General features: G+C 44.5%; 1 protein-coding gene across 1 annotated transcript; it reads right to left on the reverse strand.

Moving 5' to 3' along the window:
• Positions 1–499: 499 nt before the first annotated feature.
• LOC122542345 (ER lumen protein-retaining receptor 3) lies at positions 500–14,915 on the reverse strand. Its single transcript, XM_043680024.2, has 5 exons — positions 14,760–14,915; positions 9,058–9,158; positions 4,959–5,117; positions 3,441–3,693; positions 500–3,111 (listed from the first exon to the last, which is right to left on the reverse strand). Exons 1-5 carry the CDS (start codon positions 14,848–14,850, stop codon positions 3,071–3,073), a joined length of 645 nt encoding a protein of 214 aa, XP_043535959.1. The 5' UTR covers positions 14,851–14,915; the 3' UTR covers positions 500–3,070.
• Positions 14,916–19,017: the final 4,102 nt, after the last annotated feature.

Genomic DNA, 19,017 nt, shown 5'->3' on the forward strand with positions numbered 1-19,017 from the left:
TTAGCATACAAAGGGTAGAAATTGTCTCCACTATACAAAGACAATACCTGGAGATTTAGATGTTATGAGTACAATCTTGTCCCTGCAAGACACTTGCATTGGCTCCAATGGAAGCTGTGATCTAACTTTTCACAAAGGGCACATTGTTGCTAGATGGAATTGGCAAGTTGCACCACACTGGAAAAGATGCCAGGCTCTGGCTCAAGCCACTGATCAAGCTGAAGATGGCCTTCTGGAATGGCTCCAGGGTAGTGAGCTAGAGGCTATAATTGTGGGATAGTGATCCACAATAATCAGCATGACTCTATTCTTTCTTCCCAAAACTCCTTGACAGGTAGCATGTGGGAGGTTGATAATTAAGCCATTTGGCTGTGATCTGAGTGCACCTTTGCGTCTGCAGGTCCTTGGGGTGAAGAGACAGTGTTACAAGTGCCAATGGCAGAATTGGGTTAAGTGACGAATTCAGCTTGAATGCTATCAATGACATTACAACACAATGCTGAGTGAAGTCCTTTATTACAGACATTTGATAAATTTATGCCAAATGCAAAGTGAGTATAAAATAAATCAGAACACAGAAGCATTATTAAAGCTTAGTTAGGAAGGAGTCTTAATCCTGGAACTGATGTGAAACAATTCACGGTCAGCTGGTAAAGCAGGGAGACAAGGACCCAGTGGAAACGTCATTAGGTTAGTTAGGCAGAGGCTGAGGACACTGCTCATTACAGAGGTTCAAATCGTGCTCTTGGTCTAGCCTTATCACACACAACAGAACAAAGCTAACCTGCCCAATTACTTTCTACCAGTCTACTTAACACCATTGTTCAGTTTGGATTTCACCAGGGCCATACAGCTTCTCCCTCATTACAATCTTTGTCTAAAGACTAAACAGGTGAGGTGAGAGTGACTGCCGTTAACACCAAAGAGCCGAGCAAGACAAGGGAAATGGAATGGAAGAAAATGCTTGCACCACAAGCGGCAGGCAATAACCATCTCCAACCAGACAAAAATCCAATTACCACACTCACTGATCTTTTCCATTTTCAAAATCCTGGAGGTTAACATTGACCAGAACTGGCTTTGCCAAATCGATAACATGGCTGCAAGAGCAGGTCAGCAACTAGGAATTCTTTTATAAATAGCTCACCATCTTAATCTCCAAAGCCTAAAAAGAGATAAGCCAGGAGAATGCCTGGAATGTGTGCAACTCCAACAACATTCAAAAACTATCTCAGACCAAGTAGCTGCTTGATTGAAACCTCATCCATCACCATTGCACAACAGCAGCAGTGTGTCCCAACTACAAGATGCAGTACAATTACACACCAAAGCTCCTTCCAAAAACACAACCACTGCACGTTTTTCTCCAAGCCACTCACCATTTTGACTTGGAGATACTGTCTTCCTTACAATGTCACTGGACCAAAATCTTGGTACTCCCTCACTAACAACATTGTGGATGGACTGTAGTGATTTAAGAAGATAGGTAACCACCATTTTCTCCTGTGCAATTAAGCGTAGGCAATAAACAGTCACCTAGCCAGCAACACCCACGTCCCTTGAACAAGTGACATGATATTTGGGTATGAGGAGGAGGAATGGGATCTGGTTTCCTCTGTTCCTAATTTGAAAGCATATGTTCTACAAAACAAAGGCAACTAAACTATTAAAAATGTCACAAGAAGTAACTTCAGTTTTAGTTATATTTAAAATAATCTGTCTGAACTGCCCATAACAATTAGCACAATTCACAGACTGTCATCATTAAAACCACATGCTGTGCTTAAGCCATATTATGATTTGGGGGTGGGTGGGTGTGTGTGTGTGTGGAAAATGGACATGTGGAGAAATCCCCACCCAAGTATTCAGGATAGAAGATCTAATCTTTCCATAAGCCTGCTTAATACGGCAGGACCCAATTTCTATCTTCATTCACCTTCAACTCACTCCCCCTCCAAACTAAACCCAAGTCCACCCATCTTTTCCTTCCCAATTCATCCTCTCAACTCATTCTCTTAACTCTCTTTAACCCATCCCTCATTTCCTCATCCAACTCATCCTGTCAATCCTTCCCATTCAGGTCTTCCCTCCTAGGCTTCCTCCAACTCACTCTTCATTCATTGCCTCACTCCCTCATATTCTCCATTCCCCTCCTCCAGTCTGATCTTTTTCACACTCGCCAGTTTGACCATCTCAGAGGGCAGTGACTATTGAGCCTTGTGGATATCAATGATAATTCAAACATCCCAATCCTGTTGTGAGTGAATATGTTGAGGTTTATTGACATTTTTATAGGAGATATTGGCCCATATTTAGGAGAGGAGATCTGTGAACACGAATAAAAGGGGCTAAGGGAGCAGACCTTAAGGTATAGGAGCAGAATTAGGCCGTTGGGCTGATTGACTCTGCTCTACCATTTCTCAACCTCATTCTCCTGCCTTCTCCCCATAACTATTGATAACCTTACTAATCAAGAAGGAAGGTTAACCCAAGCCAGGAATGGACAGAATTACTCAGAAGCAGCTTCCTGATCCCTAGCCTTTGCAACTTTCCAGAGGGAGTGTCAGAAACATAGATCAATCCCTTGTGCCTGTCCCACCGTTCAATGAGATCATGGGGCAGATTACAGGGGGTTATAATCTCCCTTGTGACTGATGTCAATTTTAACACTGGAGAGCAATTGTTACAGATGCTGTCTTCTTTGGTGCAAGTTTACTCTGAGGGAGGCGCAAAAACAAAAGTGAAACCAGAAAGATTATTTAACCAAGAAAGTGGAATTTAATGACCAGGGAAAGAAAATGGCCTTGGGGGAAACAGGGCAGATAGTGGTAAAGTTGAAGGGGAGGGGCTAATGGGAAGAAGGACAGGGGAGGGTGAAGGGGTGATGTGGAAGAAGGATCGGATGGGGGTGGTTGATGTGAAGAGGGATGGAGTGTTGGGGTCAGAAAAACACCTATTATTTCATCAGTTCCTGTGATATTTAAATTTAGTTCCAGTAAAAGCTCATTTATCTTCGAGTTGTACACTGTGTACTTGTGCAATATGGTCGGTTGCAAGGCGTTGCTTGATCTCAGACAGGTAACGGGAGGCTCAGGTTCTTTCCTTTCAAGACTGAGGAGAAGAAACAGATCAAACATTTCAGCAGGAGCAGCAAACTCAGATCCAGATCCAAATCTGAGACCCATGAAGCCCCGGCCTATGCTCCCACCGACTCCGAGCGTTGGCTGCCCCTATCCCAAGAAGGGACAGTTTCTCGGAGCCCCACAGCAAGGCAGTAGCTTCTAGAAGCCCCATTGCAGGGTGGATGGCTTCAAGGAACGCCTATGGCACTGAAAAGTTTCTAGCAGCCCGGTAGTTCGGTGGGCAGCTTCTAGGAGTCCCATGGAAAGGATACAGTTTCTTAGAACCCCAGGTCAGGGCAAGTTGCTTCACGGTCTTACCTTTTGTGACGTAGAGGTAGAAGAAATCACAGTAAAAGATGGTCTGCACGACACCAGCCACAACAGCAATCTGATCAAAGAAGCCTTCTGTGTGGTACCGCCAAATCCAATTGGCTAGATACAGCGCCCGGTAAAGCCCCAGGAAGAAGAGGTAATGGGTGGTGATTGTCTCAGCCTCGCCGGTTTTGGTGATCATGAAGAGCTGGGGCAAAATCGCAACGGATTCCAGATAAATGGAGAAGGTCCAAAGAATCTGGGAAAGACAAAGTGCAGTCACAAATCAGAAACTATGAAATGGGAGGTGACAAGTTCTCCTGAATCTTTTGAAGTCAGAGGGGGAGATGGCAAGGGGGAATAGAGGGATGAAGAGGTGCAAGTGTTGGGTGAGGTGAGGACACGGTCAGGTGAGGCACAGAGGATAAGGCAAAGGACCAGAGTGGGAGGGGTGGATGGCAAGAGAGAGATTTTGGAGAGGGTTCCAGATTACGAGCGATAGTAAACAAGTTGAAGGTACCTAATGGTGGGAAGCAGGAGGAGGATCAACAAGAAATGGGTCAAATGAAGGTGACAAACACAATCTGCAAGAGAAACTCTGCAGACCTGCTAGAGAGAAACAAAATTAATGTTTCGAGTCCAGTTCTTCTTCAGAACAGGAGTCGAAAAGTTAACTCTTTTTCTTCACAGATGTTGCCAGACCTGCTGAGTTTCTCCAGCAATTTTGGTTTTTGTTTCAGATTTCCAGAATCTGCAGTTCTTTGTTTTATTCACATGAAGGTGAATTTGGAGATTGTGGGGAGGGTTAGGTCTTGCAGAGATCTAAATGAGGATTTTAAATCTGAAGCACCAGAGCAGGATTGTGGCAAAGGGACTGACAATAGCAAGAATAAAGATGAATCTGAAGATGACTGCAGCATCAAAAGGGCCCTCAGACTCTCAGGAAACTGCAACATTGGGAGATTGGGCAGTCAGTGGCAACAGAGTGGACCTTGTAAGGAGGCAAGTAGTTAATTACTTGGAGGATGGACAAGACCAAGGTGGGATGAGGCCGGAGATATGAGGGGTTCTAAAGATTAGGCTGAGGTGAGCTAAGGGTAGGGCTGGAGACAGCTAACATACAGATCTGGAACGGAGTGTCAAAAAATGAGCAATGGAGTCAGCTCAAACACTGGGCAGCAAACACTGCCCTAACCCCACAACCAAGCTCCGAGTTCACATCTCAGCAAATAACATGAGCCAGGCCCAGGTCGGAGAGCAAGAGTATCTCCAGCTTCATTTTAACTGCTGCCGATTGTAACTGCAAGACCAGGACAGAGCTTCCAGTGAGCCTGAGGTGAGGACGGAGACAGCCTTACTACCTGATCCCCAAGACTGGCCTCAATCCTAATCTCAATGACAACGTATTGAAGACTAATGCCCAGTTCCTAGACAATGATGCAAATCACTAATTTCGGATCTCAATCAATATTAGGTTCAGATAAAGGTAATCCAAAACAAAGGGATCATTAAAATCGGTCTCACCTCCAATGGAGTGTAGTCATGGTTGACAAGGAAGGAGAGACCAGCGACAGGGACCAGGACAAACTCCACGCGGAATGTGTCATTCTCCCGGTCAAAGGTGGAGCTGTATTTGATGTAGATCAGGTAAACAGTCACGTAGATACAGAGCAGAAATATGATCTGGAAAAGAATTCAAACCAAATTATCACAAGGGGAAAAGAGAGCAGTGCCTGGAAATGAGCTGTGGCTGGCTTTAGCTGAGTGATAATTTCTTGATCCAGTAGTGTCGCTGCATTTTTGACTGGTGCCTTGATATCTTTTCCGCCTTGTCTTCTCCAGAAAAGCAGAACTTCTTGCAATAGTTCTATCATATAGTTCTATCGCACTCTTTCCAGAAGAACCAGCCCCAACTTCCTGGGCTTTGCAATCTTCAAGCCTTCTCTCAACAAGCAGACAGCTTATTAGCTGTTGAATTTACATTTCATCCGCTTCTCTGGGAACCAACTCTGTAATAAAAGCCACAATCTTTCAAAACTCCTTTGGTGCAGGCATCAGGAGCCATTCCAACAACGGGGAGTGGGAGGTGGCAGCATAAACCCAGGAATGAGAGGCTGCCATTCGGATACAAAACTGGCTCAAAGGTAGAAGACAGAGGGTGGTGGTAGAGGGTTGTTTTTCAGATTGGAGACCTGTGACCAGTGCAGTGCCACATGGGTCCACTACTTTTCATCATTTATATAAGAAATTTGGATGTGAGCATAAGAGGTATTTTTAGTAAGTTTGCTGATGACACCAAAATTGAAGGTGTAGTGGACAGCGAAGAGGGTTACCTCAGATTACAACGGGATCTTGATCAGAAGGGCCAATGGGCTGAGAGGTGGCAGATGGAGTTTAATTTAGATAAATGTGAGGTGCTGCATTTTGGGAAAGCAAATCTTAGCAGGACTTATACACTTAATGGTAAGGTTCCAGGGAGTGTTGATGAACAAAGAGACCTTGGAATGCAGGTTCATAGCACCTTGAAAGTGGAGAAGGCATTTGAATCGCTTTCCTTTATTGGTCAGAGTATTGAGTACAGGAGTTGGGAGGTCATGTTGCGACTGTACAGGACATTGTACAGGACATTCCAACAGGCCACTGTTGGAATATTACTTGCAGTTCTGGTCTCCTTCCTATCGGAAAGATGTTGTGAAACTTGAAAGGGTTCAGAAAAGATTTACGAGGATGTTGCCAGGGTTGGAGGATTTGAACTATAAGGAGAGGTTAAACAGGCTGAGGCTGTTTTCCCTGGAGCGTCGGAGGCTGAAGGGTGACCTTATAGAAGTTTATAAAATCATGAAGGGCATGGATAGGGTAAATAGGCAAAGTCTTTTCCCTGGGTGGGGGAGTCCAGAACTAGAGGACATAGGTTTAGGGTGAGAGGGGAAAGCTATAAAAGAGACATACAGGGCAACTTTTTCACACAGAGGGTGGTACGTATATGGAATGAGCTGCCAGAGGAAGTGGTGGAGGCTGGTACAATTGCAACATTTAAAAGCCATCTGGATGGGTATATGAATAGGAAGGGATATGGGCCGGGTGCTGGCAGGTGGGACTAGATTGGGTTGGGATATCTGGTTGGCATGGACGAGTTGGACCGAAGGGTCTGTTTCCATGCTGTACATTTCTATGACTATCAACATAATGCTGGCATTGGGAAAGATTTGAGACAATAATGGAGGACAGTGGAAATCTTTGGAGCGATAAATGAAAACCCACATGGATTTATTAAACATGAATTATGTCTGACAAATGAGTTCTTCAATTAAATAATGAGGAAGTTAAATTTATATGGCATCTTTAACAGGGTCAAATAACATCTGATGTTGAGCTGCAGATGAAGGCAGAATATCGAGAGGCAATGAATGGATCAGTGTTACTTTGGGGAGAAGGGTGGTTCCTATTCCCACCTTTGGTGTGGGGATGATCTTGGCAATCACAGGGTCATCCTTATTCCCACTAACTGCAGCAGTGCCTACAAACTATGCCCTGTTATTCCCAGGATCATGTCAAATGGTAATGCACTTTTTGTTTAAAGTATCAGCTTGCGCACTCTGTCCTTTGTTTGTGGGCGGCACGGTGGCACAATGGTTAGCACTGCTGCCTCACAACGCCAGAGACCAGGGTTCAATTCCCGCCTCAGGCGACTGACTGTGTGGAGTTTGCACGTTCTCCCCGTGTCTGCGTGGGTTTCCTCTGGGTGCTCCGGTTTCCTCCCACAGTCCAAAGATATGCAGGTCAGGTGAATTGGCCATGCTAAATTGCCTGTAGTGTTAGGTAAGGGGTAAATGTAGGGGTATGGGTGGGTTACGCTTCGGCGGGTCGGTGTGGACTTGTTGGGCCGAAGGGCCTGTTTCCACACTGTAATGTAATCTAATCTAATAATTTACATGGTTTTCAGACAAAGTTTGATAGAAAGCAGGACCAGGGTTCTGTACCAACCAAAGATGGTTGTTTTATTATGAGTAATTAGAATGTACATACAGGTAGTGTCACAGTCATGCAGCATTGAAACAGGCCTTTCACCCACCATGCCTATTCTGACCAATAAACACCAAACTACACTAATCCCATTTACCTTGGCATACAAAACATAAGTTTATAAATAAAACTTATAAACTCCCCCTTACACATGCACAGGCATTTAAACAGGGAAAATAGATTCTGAGACGGGAAACATCAAGTCAGTGCTTCCCAGTTCCAATGTTAATTTGATCTTCAATACTAGCATTAGCATTAATCCTTAAACTGGTCTTCAATATCCTGCCTCCAGGTGCCGCTCAACTTCAGATGTTATTTGACCCTGTTAAGTTGCATTTAAATGTAACTTACTGATTAGTTAATTGAAAAACCTCACTTGTCAGGCATAAGTCATATTCAATAAATCCACACAGGTTTTTATTTATTGCTTCAAAATATTCCAATGTCCCCCAATATTTCATACCTTTCATATTCTATGTTGGCCAGCTTCCTGTTTTTCAGATGTCTTTCTCTGGAAGCTTTGACTGGTTTGTAAAATGTACATAACAATTGATTGGTTAGAGAAATTCAAAAATCCAAACATGGGAAGTGGTGAGAGAATGTTCATCGTACAGATAAACAGAAGAGATCTGGCACTCAGAGAACTGTTCACCATATTGAATAATGGAGATCAGGAGGAGAGGTTTAGCAGGAATGAGATCGAGGGAACCAGGCAGTGGATCACATGGAGAAGTCAAACCCAATGAGAGAATAGTGGAAGGTAGGAGAGAACTTAATGACAATATGAATTTAGGGCGAGAGCTGGAGACAGAGTTGGAAGAAGGGAAAGAAAGTGACAGAGATAGATGAACAGGTCTGTTTCAACCTTGTGATAAATAAAGTCATGGGTCTTTAGTGCCTTCTGGAGGAGAAGAGATAGCAAAAGAACTGAAGACAGTTTGTAGTGAAGAAGAAAGAGGAAGGAATTATCTTGGAATTTCAGTGAAGACCTAGAATCCAAATCACAGAGAGGAGAGTGGCAAGGCAAGGAACGGGCCACGTCTGGAATCAAACCCTGATGTGGAGACCGCCTCCAGCCAATCAGAGGCCAGAACTGGATGTAGTACTCCAGCTGAAACTTGTAGTGTTTTATAAATGTTTGGCATAAGTCAGAGATATATAGCTCCGAAAAGGGCCTTTCAGTCTATCAAGTCTGTTCCAGTCTAAAATAACCACCAACTATTCAAATCCTATTTTCCAGCTCTTGGCCCATAGCCTTGAATGTCTTAGCATTGCAGCTGCACGTCAAAATACTTGTGAAATGTTCTGAGTGTTTCTGCCTCTATTACCCTTACAGGCAGTGAGTTCCAGATTCCCACCACACTCAGTGAAAAAAGTTCCTCCCCCTTCTACCCCTTACCTTCAGTCTATAACCCCTGGTCTGTGATCCCTTCAACGGGGGAAGGTTTCTTCCTGTCAACCCTCACTCTGCTCCTCAAATGTTTATACATTTCAATCACATCCCCTCTCAATCCCCTTTTCTAAGGAGAACACTTCCATGAACTGAATTGACAGATTTATCCTTTATGGCAATTCTATTTCTTCTGGTCCAACCTCTTACCTTCATGGTGGTGTTGTAGACTGAGATGAATGTAGTGAATAAATCCAAGTAACGTGTCGTAAACACCAGAGCAAAGAGAAGCTGACTCTTCCCAGAAATACCTAACAAAGTAAATTACAAGGTTAACAATGTGTGTGTAAAAAAATCCAGCAGCAGAAAGCCCTGAACTCTCCTGTCCTCCTCCCTTGCTTCCCATTTAATCTCACTCCTTCGGTTCCTCTCCCTTGTCTCTCCCTGTTCCAGGGAGATTAGCCATCTCCCCAATTCCTTTCTTTCTCTCTCCTTCCCCATCCCCTCTCTTGTGCACTGTAGTAAATTAGAGATTTTGAAAAGATTTATATAGTAATATAAAGCATTAAGCTTGACTGTGTAATAAAGTAAATAGGAGTGTATATGTAACGACAGGAAATGATACATTATCTTGCTCTCTCAGCTTTATGGGAAGATGAAGCCATGGTAAGGTGGTTCCTGGATAAGTTTTCCTTATCTCAGCCAGCTCTAAATATTCTTTAGCAGCAGCATGACAGCAAAAAAATGTTGGCAACAAGTAAAAGAACAAGATGGATAAAGGTTTGGCATATCAAAAAGCTTCAGCAGGTCACAGGGCCCACTGAAACAGATGCAAGGCTGAATTGGCAAATATTTACCAGGTATTGCAGTGTGAAACCATATGGTTCAGTACACTATTGCATACACTGGGGGCTGTGCAGATAATATTCTATTCAGGCATGGGACTGAATAAGAAAAAGGTTGATGCAAAGAAATCATAAAAATACTTAGCTGTGGAAAATGAATTCCGTTACTGGATAGACTGAATTTAACAAGCAGACCTAGTGACAAAGGGAAAATGTTGAAACTTTCATCAGTGATTTGTGTAGACAAGCATAAAAGATGAACTAATCAGGAACAGAATTGTTGTTGGACCGGAAGCAAAGTTAATCAGCAATTTGGGAAGACAGGAAGGACCATATCCAAAAATGATTGACTTGGCAGAAAGATATTAATTTCAAAGCAGTGAGCTGGCTATAAAGAAGCAGAGGAGGTAGAACAGGGCCCATCCATTAGCTACCTCAGTTAACCCTAATTGGTGTCGCTATATTAAAAGAAGCTCATTAGTTACTACACAAGAGTTGTGAAAAGTTTGCAGGTTGTGTTGTTAGTCTCCAAGTGAAGGTAGAGAGAGTTCACAAATCCTTAGCGACACTTTTTAATTTTAAGGAGTTAGCAAAAAAATACCCCCGTGATTCACACGGAGGATAATCAAGTTTGGGACAGCGGATACTTTGTCCCATGTCACAGTAGCAAGGCCTAAACAAGAAGATGGAAACTTTGTTGAAGAGGTGGAACCTACCAAAGACTGAATGGAATTACAGGTGCCCAGAAATCTGACAAAGAACATGTTCAGGTGAGAGAGAAAAATGTCCAAGGCTGACTAGCACAATCCCATTCTCAGGCAATACACAAACAGAGGAGACATCTCATAGATTTAGTGATAACAGATTGGGCCTTTGGGAGTTCAGCCTCAATATGCTCAATGATAATTCTAGACACCTGAACTGAATAAAGATTCGTGCACCTTGTAAAAAAAATACTAGACACCTGGAATGTTGGAGGGACTGAGTGGTTTCTTTTTTTTTCCTGTTTATATATATTTTATTAAACAAATTACAAACAAACAGTTTACAAAAAACATTTACAGCTGTACATAAGAGACAGCAATGTTACAAGGGAGAGGAACAGCAAAGCTAGGCCCCAAACCCTACCATTCAACCATTTTACAGGGAGATGAGGACAAACCTCAAATCCCAGTTCCACTTATGGCAAGACAGTGACAATGACATTTGTACATTAGACAATACTGTTACATACAAAGTGCAGACAATACAACTGAGTGGTTTCTAACATAGTGCAACTATCAGTGATTGGAGTATGGCAATTTGATTGGGAGTTGAGTTAATCTTTTGCTTGAGAATCTAGTACTAATTGATGCTAATTCTTTGAGACATTCAACTGTTTAGACAGTGGGTGGGGATGTAGTAGTTAATTAGGGTTAATGATTAATGTGATTTAAACCAGTTCCTAAAAGGAGGAAGGGAGCAAAAAAAGGTAGGTAGCCAGCATTGTGAGGAGTGTGGCAGTAGCAGACTGAGTCCCAAGAACTGGGAGATTTTCAAGGAATTAGCTGAAAAGCACAGCTATAAGTAAAAGTCAGAGAATAAAAGGAGGCTACTAAGACAAAGGGAGTATATGATTAAATACTTAGAAAAGTTAGCAAGCAAGACTAAATACATCCAACTTTGTTGTGGTGGATGAGGCAGCTTCCTGGACTGAGTGACCTATGTGGAGAAGTCAAGGACCTTAACGGGCAGTATGACCACATGCAGAAAGTGCTTTCAACTACAGACGTGAGCTATTTCAGAGCTCTGGTGGCTGGAGAAACTGTGCCACATCCATGAGGCTGAGAGATACATGGGTTTCATGTCTAAAGCTGCAGCAGACCAAAGTCTGCTCTCTTATGATAGAGAAATGACTAGTAGTGGTTTAACCAGAACATCGCAACACCTCAGGAGTGGCTGAAATGGAGAGTCCTTATGGTAACCTCAGCATATTTGGAGAAGTGTACACATTGTAGGAAAAGGTATTGGAAAAAAGATGGGAATGTGACTACTGTACAGTGGGGGGGAAAAAAAATCAGGTAGGTAGTGCAGGAGACCCCTGGGGTCCTTCTCTCAAATTGGTGTTTCATTTTTGAAAGTTAACAAGAGCACTGATCCCTAAAGGGAGTGCAGATAGAGCCAAACTTCTAGCACAAGTGGCTTGACTGTATATAGGAGGACAAGAAGAAGAAGAAAGCTGGAGTGATAGTGACAGGGGATTCATTAGTTATGCTAGTGAATACAGGAATAAGAGAATGGGCAGATGAATGCATAGCTGAAGAGTTGGTGCAGGAGAGTGGACTCCTGCATCATTGGGACCATTTTTGGGGAAGGTGGGACCTGTCTGCGCAGGACAGTCTGCACCTGAAACAGAATGAGACCCACATCCTTTTTGGGGGGTTTACTCGTGCTGTTGGGAGGACTGTAAACTAGTTCATAGAATCCCTATAGTGTGGAAGGAGGCATTTGGCCCATCGGTTCACACTGACCCTCTTAAGATTATCCCATGCAGACCTACTCTCCTAGCCTATCTATGTAACCCTGCATTTCTCATGGCTAACTCAGTGTGCACATCCCTGGACACTATATATGGGCAATTTAGCATAACAAATCCATTAACCTACACATCTTTGGACTGAGGAATCTGGAGCACTTGGAGGAAACCCATGCAGGCCGGGGGAGAACGTGCAAACTCTACACAATCACCTGAGACTGGAATTGAACCTGGGCACCTGGAACTGAGGCAGCAATGCTAACAACTGCTTTCAGCAAGGAAAGAGGACAAGGGACACTTACTACAATAGTAACACCGCAAACCTTACCAAAGCAGAGTTCAACCACGCTGCTTTTCAGGGGAGTAAGGTGAGGCTGGATAGCTCTTATTTTTAAAGCTTAGAGTATTACCGGCAAGACCAAGGCAGTAAGGGTGAAATTGCAAAGTTCCAGGATCTTCAGGCAGGGTGGGGAGGGTAAAAACAAGGAGATGGTTAGGGAGTCAGTTCCTGCAGTTAGGAGGAACAGTATCCAGACTGGTGCTCAAATGACGCTTTGTGGGTACTGTGTAGGAATAAAAAGGCAGACACTCTGGGAGTGCATTTTGACCCCCAAACAGCCAGTGGGCAATAGCGGAACAGATATGTTAACAATTCACTGAGTATGTAAGAGCAATAATAAAGTTGGGGATTTCAATTATATTCCCCAATTATATATTGGGGGATTTCAATTTCCCCAATATTGGGGAATAGAGGGTTTAGAGGGGACAGATTTCTTGAAGTGAAAGTTTTTGTATCAACCTGTAGATAGTTTTACAAGGGACAGTGCAGTGCTGGACCTAATGCTGGGTATGAAGCTAGACAGGTGATAGAGATGGCAGTCGGAAAGCATTTTGGTGAGAGTGACTGCAATACCATATGCTTTAAATTTGATCCAGATGGTCTGCAAAGTGAGTTTCAGATTTTTTTTGGGGGGGGGGGGGGGGTTGGAGAAAGAGACAGACTTCATTTAAAATAAGGCAGGAGCTGGTCAAAGTAGACTGGGAACAGTTACTCCTGGGTAAATCCACAGCAGAACAGTGTTGAATGTTCTAAATGGAACTAGGGAAAGTAAAGGCCAAACAAAGGTGAAATATAGAAGTAATGAGCTAAGAGGCACAGTGGCTCAGTGGTTAGCACCGCTGCCTCACAGCACCAGGGACCCAGGTTCAATTCCAGCCTCGGGTGACTGTGTGTGTGTGTGTGTGTGTGTGTGGAGTTTGCACGTTCTCCCCGTATCTGTGTGGGTTTCCTCCGGGTGCTCCAGTTTCCTCCCATGCTCCAAAGATGTGCAGGGCAGGTGAATTGGCCACTCTAAATTGCCCATAGTGTAAGGTGCATTAGTCAGGTGTAAATGTAGGGGAATGGATCTGGGTGGGTTACTTTTCGGAGGGCTGGTGTGGACTTGTTGGGCTGAAGGGCCTGTTTCCATACTGTAGGGAATTTAATCTAATCAAGAGAATCCTGGATGACTGAATATTCTGAACTGGATGAAAAGGAAAAGCATATAACAGGTACAGCCAGACATCCAAAATCAATGGAGGCTCTAGTCGATTATAAAATGTGCACAGGGAAATGTAAGAAGGCTATTAAGAGAACATAAGAGAGCAAATATGAAAAAAAAATCACGAGTAAAATTAGAGAGAATCTCAAACCAATGTCCAATTTATTGAATGGGAAGGGACTCTGGAAAATGCTGCCTGGGAGGGGAGTTGAGGCAGTAAACCTCACAACCTTTAATGGCACTTGGCTGAGTACGTGGAAGTGTCAGGACATTCAAAGGTTTGGGCCAAGTGCTGGAAAGTGGGACTAGCGTAGATTTAGTTGTTTCTCTGTTCTTTACTGTACGATTACATGACTCCACTCATAACCAGGACTTTAAAACATTGCAAGAGACAATCTTCTACTGGATTACTGGGTGCCCCTCATTATCAGGAGGCCGGGCAATTGAAATAATTGAGATTTTCTTTCCTAAAGGCATCAATGAACCAAATGGGTTTCAACAGCAGTTAACTTTTATATTCTAGATTTATTTAAATTTAAATTCAAATTTCACCAGTTGAAATTTGAAAGCGTATCCCTGGCTCACAAACTGAAGCCCATGGATCAAGTGATCGAACCACTAACCTTATCTCTCTCTTTATGTACATCAGCCTGCTCCTAAACTGCTCTCACTTTCCCCCCACTCTCTGTCCCATCTCTCGCCTTTATGCCGTTGCTCTCCTATACGCCCCACTTTCTAACCCCAACTCTCTACTGTATTCTTCCCTTCACCTCTCATTTCCCCTTCTGCTTCCTACCTCGCTCACTCTCTATCACCTTCCCTTTCTCCTACCTCTACTCTCCTCTCTCCTTCTTACCTACTCCTGCATACCCATAACTTTCTCTCCCACACCTCCTATATTTTTATTCCCACCTTTTTCTTTCCTCCAGCCCCCGCTCCGTGTCCCCATCTCTTTCTCTCCTAATTCCCCCCCTCCCCCGCTCGCCCGCGGGGTTGTTCTCTCTCACTCACCAGCGCAGGATTTGGATTTCCACATTTTCCCCAGGAGGATAAGAATGGCCAGTAAATGGGACAGGTCCCCGGACAGTCTGAACGCGTTCATCTTTCGCCGATTCCCAACTTTGCAAAATTGCTCAAGTCGGCACCAACTTTGCAGACAGCACTACAGTTAGACTCGGTGACGTGGCTGCAGCTTGCAGTCTGTCCGTTAAAGGGAGCTGTTGTGGGCCGACACAAAATCCCATTAAAGGCATCAGCTCAACAAACAGGGCTGCATTAAAAACAGCAGTTTTTTTAAAAAAACATCAAAATGGAAAGAGAGGAGTTCCCCACTCATGGCCAGATACTCCAACATTCCATTGTCAAAAAGTGACATTAAATTCCTTTAATGTTCAGGGCCTTAAAAAAGTTACTTGACTTCGATTATATACATAGAGACTGCTATACTGTATAATGGGGAGGGGGAATAAAGAGTGGAGCTGGGAAAAGCACTACAGGTCAGGCAGCGTCAGAGGAAGAAAGAGTCAACACTTCATGTTGGAACCTTTCATCAGGACTGGGGGAGGGGATGGGAAAAGGTGGAGGGGATACAGGTAAGAGATGGCTGTGATTGGGCAGTGGGAAGGATGGAATGGATCGGTGGAAGGAAGCTGGACAGTTAGGGTCAGGTTAAGGGGTGGGCCTGGGATGAGGTAGAAATTGGGAGATTTGGAAGCTGATGAATTCTATTTTAGGCCCTGTGATTGTAAGCTCCCGCGGCAGAAGATGAGGTGTTCTTCCTCCAGTTTGTGTGTGCCCTTGTGTTGATGGTGGAGGAGGCCCAGGTTGGACATGTCACTGGGGGAGGCTGAGTTGAAATGGATGGCCGCCAGAAGGTGGGTTGGTTGCTGTGTACGGACCATAAATGGGTTTGTGCTCAGTCTCGCTGATGTATAGGAGACCACATCGAGAGCCCCAGATGCAATAAATCAGGTTGGAGGAAATACAGGTGAATCTCTGCCGGACTTGGAATGATTCTTTGTGGCCTTGGATGGAAGTGAGGGGTGGGGAGTGGAAGGAGGCAGGCTTTGCTGCTTGTGCAGCTGCAAAGGAAAGTTCTGGGGAGGGGGAGCTGTTGGTTTGATGGGAAGTGTAGACATAACAAGAGAGTGAGGGAGTGAAGAATAGTTCCTGTGAAAAGCAGACAGGGTTGGGGAGGAAAATATCATTTTGGTGGTGGGGTCAGTCTGCAGGTGGTGGAAGTGGTGGAGGATTATGTGTTGTACTTGGAAATTAGTGGGGTGGGATGCGAGGACCAGGGGAAATCTAACCTTGTTGTGGTTGGGGTGGGGGTGGTAGTGTTTGAGGGCAGAGATGCAGGAAATGGAGAAGATGTGGTTGAGGGCATTGTTGATCACTGTGGAGGGGAAATTGCAGTCTGAGGTGTCCTGTTGTGGAATTGCTCATCCTGGGAGCAGATACAGCAGAGATGGAGGAATCGGGAGTACAGGATCACTGTTTTGAAGCATGGGTGTGGGGGGTGTGGGAGGAGGTGTAATCCAGGGAGTCAGTGGCTTTGTAATAGATGTTGGTGCTGAGTTGGTTGCTAGAGATGGAAACAGAGAGGTCTAGGAAGGGGAGAGAGATGTCAGAGATGGTCCAGGTGAAATTGAGGTCACGTGGAAGGTGTGGGTGAAGTGAATTAACCATTTGCGCATGAGGCAATGCAGATACAGTCATTGACGTAGCAGAGGAAACTGTGGGAATGGTGTTAGCAGAGCTGCGGAAGGAGGACTGTTTCACATACCGTACAAAGAGGCAGGCATAGCCTGAACACATGCGGGTACCCAAGGCCACTTCTTCAGTTTGTCGGAAATAGGAGGATTGAAAAGAAAAGTTAAGGGTGAAGATCAGTTTTGCCAGGTGGATGAGAGTGTTAGTGGCGGGGGGCTGGTTGGATCTGCTGGAGAGGAAGTGATGTAGGGCCTTGAGGAGATACAGGTGTAGAGAGGCTGGATGTCCATAGGAAAGATAAGATGTTGGGGGCCGGGGAACTGAAAGTTATGGAGAAGGTGGATGGCATGGTTGGTGTCCTGAATGTAGATGGGGAATTCCTGGACCAACAGGGACCAGAATCGAGGTAAGAGGTGATGGGTTCAGTGGCGTGGGAGCAGGCGGAGCTGATCAGTTGGCTGGAGAAGTCAGGTTTATGAATTTTGGCAAGAAAATAGAACCAGGCAGTGTGTGGTTGGGGAACTGAGAGGCTGGGGGCTGTAGGTGGGAGATATTCCAAAGCGATGAGATTGTGGTTGGTCTTGGAGATGATGGTTGGCACTGAGAGGTGGGGTTATGATCATGGGGGAGGTAGGAGGAGGTGTCAGTGAGTTGGTGTGTGTGGCTTTGGTGAGATAAGGTTAGTGCACCATATTATCACCATGCCTCTGTCAGCTGGTTTAATGGTGAGGTTGGGGTTGGAGTGGAGGGAGCGGAGGGCCACCCATTCAGATGGATACAGGAACTGCTATTTACTGTAAGATACTGTCATGATTGGAGCGAGGTTAACCTTGTTGATTGGGATTATTAACCGGGCTAATCAGGAAAACCCTGGCTGACCAATATGAACAGGAGGTGAGGACAAGATAACAAAATCCATTTATTACAACAAATTTCCTGTGCAATATATTAAATTGTCCTGGATGATGGTTGAACCTTAGCAGAACCTGTGCTTGGTTACCCACTTAACATGCTCAGGTATGTGTACCTGAGGTATGTGTCTTGTTCAGTCAACACTTTGTGTATTTGAAGCAAAAAATTCTGACTGTTGTGGGTGCAATAGCTGGTATTGACGCACATGGTATGACAGTGGAATTAGTGGAATTATTTCTCGTTAGGTATAAAATGAAAGTTTTTGCACTTCCTTCATTTGGAATTTAAATGCACTTTTGGCTTGGCAGTTTTTGCTAATTTGGCAGTTTGGCATGCTTCAGTCTTAAACAAAAGTAAACATTGGAGATTTCAAATCTTGGATACGTTGAATCTTGGCCACTGTTAATTCTTTTGTGTTTGAATAAAGTCTCTTGACCCAGCAAAAAACCAAGAGATTTAGAATCTCCTCCGTTCACAGGACTGACTCCGAGCTGGCTGGCTACAGGCTGTGTACTTTACGTAAGTAAATAAAGGTGAGGGACACAGGCTTCTCTGCAGTTATTTCAGTGGTGATGGGAGGAAACAGGACGTGCCTGAAGAACATTCACTTGTACCAGTCATCTTGGAGTTGGGGTAAGCATTTTTGGCATCATGCTTCTATTTGGGAAGTTTAGCCCCTTTGATCCTGCTGTTGAAGACTGGGCCTAGGATGTGGAAAGAATGCAATATTTTTTCCAGGCAAATGACGTTGAGTAGTCCTTCTGACTGTGTGTGGACCTGCAGCATTTTTGGTTATAAGGGGTTTAACATTGCCAGAGGCACCAGACACTAAAACCTTCCAAGAATTGATGAAGTTGGTTAAGGAATATACAACCCCAAAGCTTCTCTGATCCTGAGACGCTGTCGGTTTTATTTGGCTGTTAAAGAATCAGGGGAATCTGTAACAGGATTTTTGATGAGCTTGAGACAACTGGAAGAGGCATGTGATTTTGAGTTAGTCCTGAATGAGATGCTGAGAGACCATTTGGTGTGTGGGATTAATGATGTAACCATGCAGAAGTGTCTACTAGTTGAAGCCCAACTGGACTTCAAACAGGCGCTACAACTGACCTGATCATTAGAGAATGTGGCAAGTGAAGCCTGGGAGCTGTAGGGCATCCCAATGTACGTGGACTCCCTCACCTGTCCAACTGAGCTTGGGGAGCACCCCTTGAGTGTAGGCAATACTAGAGCCTCATGCAGGGCATGTCCTAAACACAGGGACCCCAGGCCAGCCCACAGCAGAACCTCTCAACAAAGCCAAGCCTTGGCCAAGTGGCTAAAATGTGCTGCAGGATGTGGACCAACAAGCCAAAGTAGTTGCTGCCGGTATGTGGACCCAAGACAGTAAAGGACTCCAACCTTTAACCACAGACCTCAGCCAGCCTGAGAACATACGCCGGGGAACCATTGCAGATTAAGGGCACAATTTCAGTTTCAGTCTCCTGTGAAAAGCAGTTGGAGCAGTTATCCCTGGTGATTGTGAAAGATGCAGGCCGAAGCCTATTGGAACAGAATTGGTTGAGAAAGATTCACCTTGATTGGCTCAACAAGTGGCTGCAGGATGTGGACCAACAAGCCAAAGTAGTTGCTGCCGGTATGTGGA

This window comes from Chiloscyllium plagiosum, unplaced genomic scaffold (assembly GCF_037043375.1).
Source record: "Chiloscyllium plagiosum isolate Xiang-an unplaced genomic scaffold, Cpla_swu_hap1 HiC_scaffold_33, whole genome shotgun sequence".
In the NCBI taxonomy this organism is placed as follows: Eukaryota; Metazoa; Chordata; class Chondrichthyes; order Orectolobiformes; family Hemiscylliidae; genus Chiloscyllium; species Chiloscyllium plagiosum.

What these genes read in the sequence shown, in the direction of transcription:
- LOC122542345 (XM_043680024.2), bottom strand. Translation starts at nt 14,850, where the DNA reads ATGAACGCGTTCAGACTGTCCGGGGACCTGTCCCATTTACTGGCCATT. An exon ending in GAAATCCAAATCCTGCGCTG is followed by an intron (nt 9,159 to 14,759) that starts GTGAGTGAGAGA and finishes TTACTTTGTTAG; the next exon opens with GTATTTCTGGGAAGAGTCAG. An exon ending in CTACCTCTACGTCACAAAAG is followed by an intron (nt 3,112 to 3,440) that starts GTAAGACCGTGA and finishes TCTTCTCCTCAG; the next exon opens with TCTTGAAAGGAAAGAACCTG.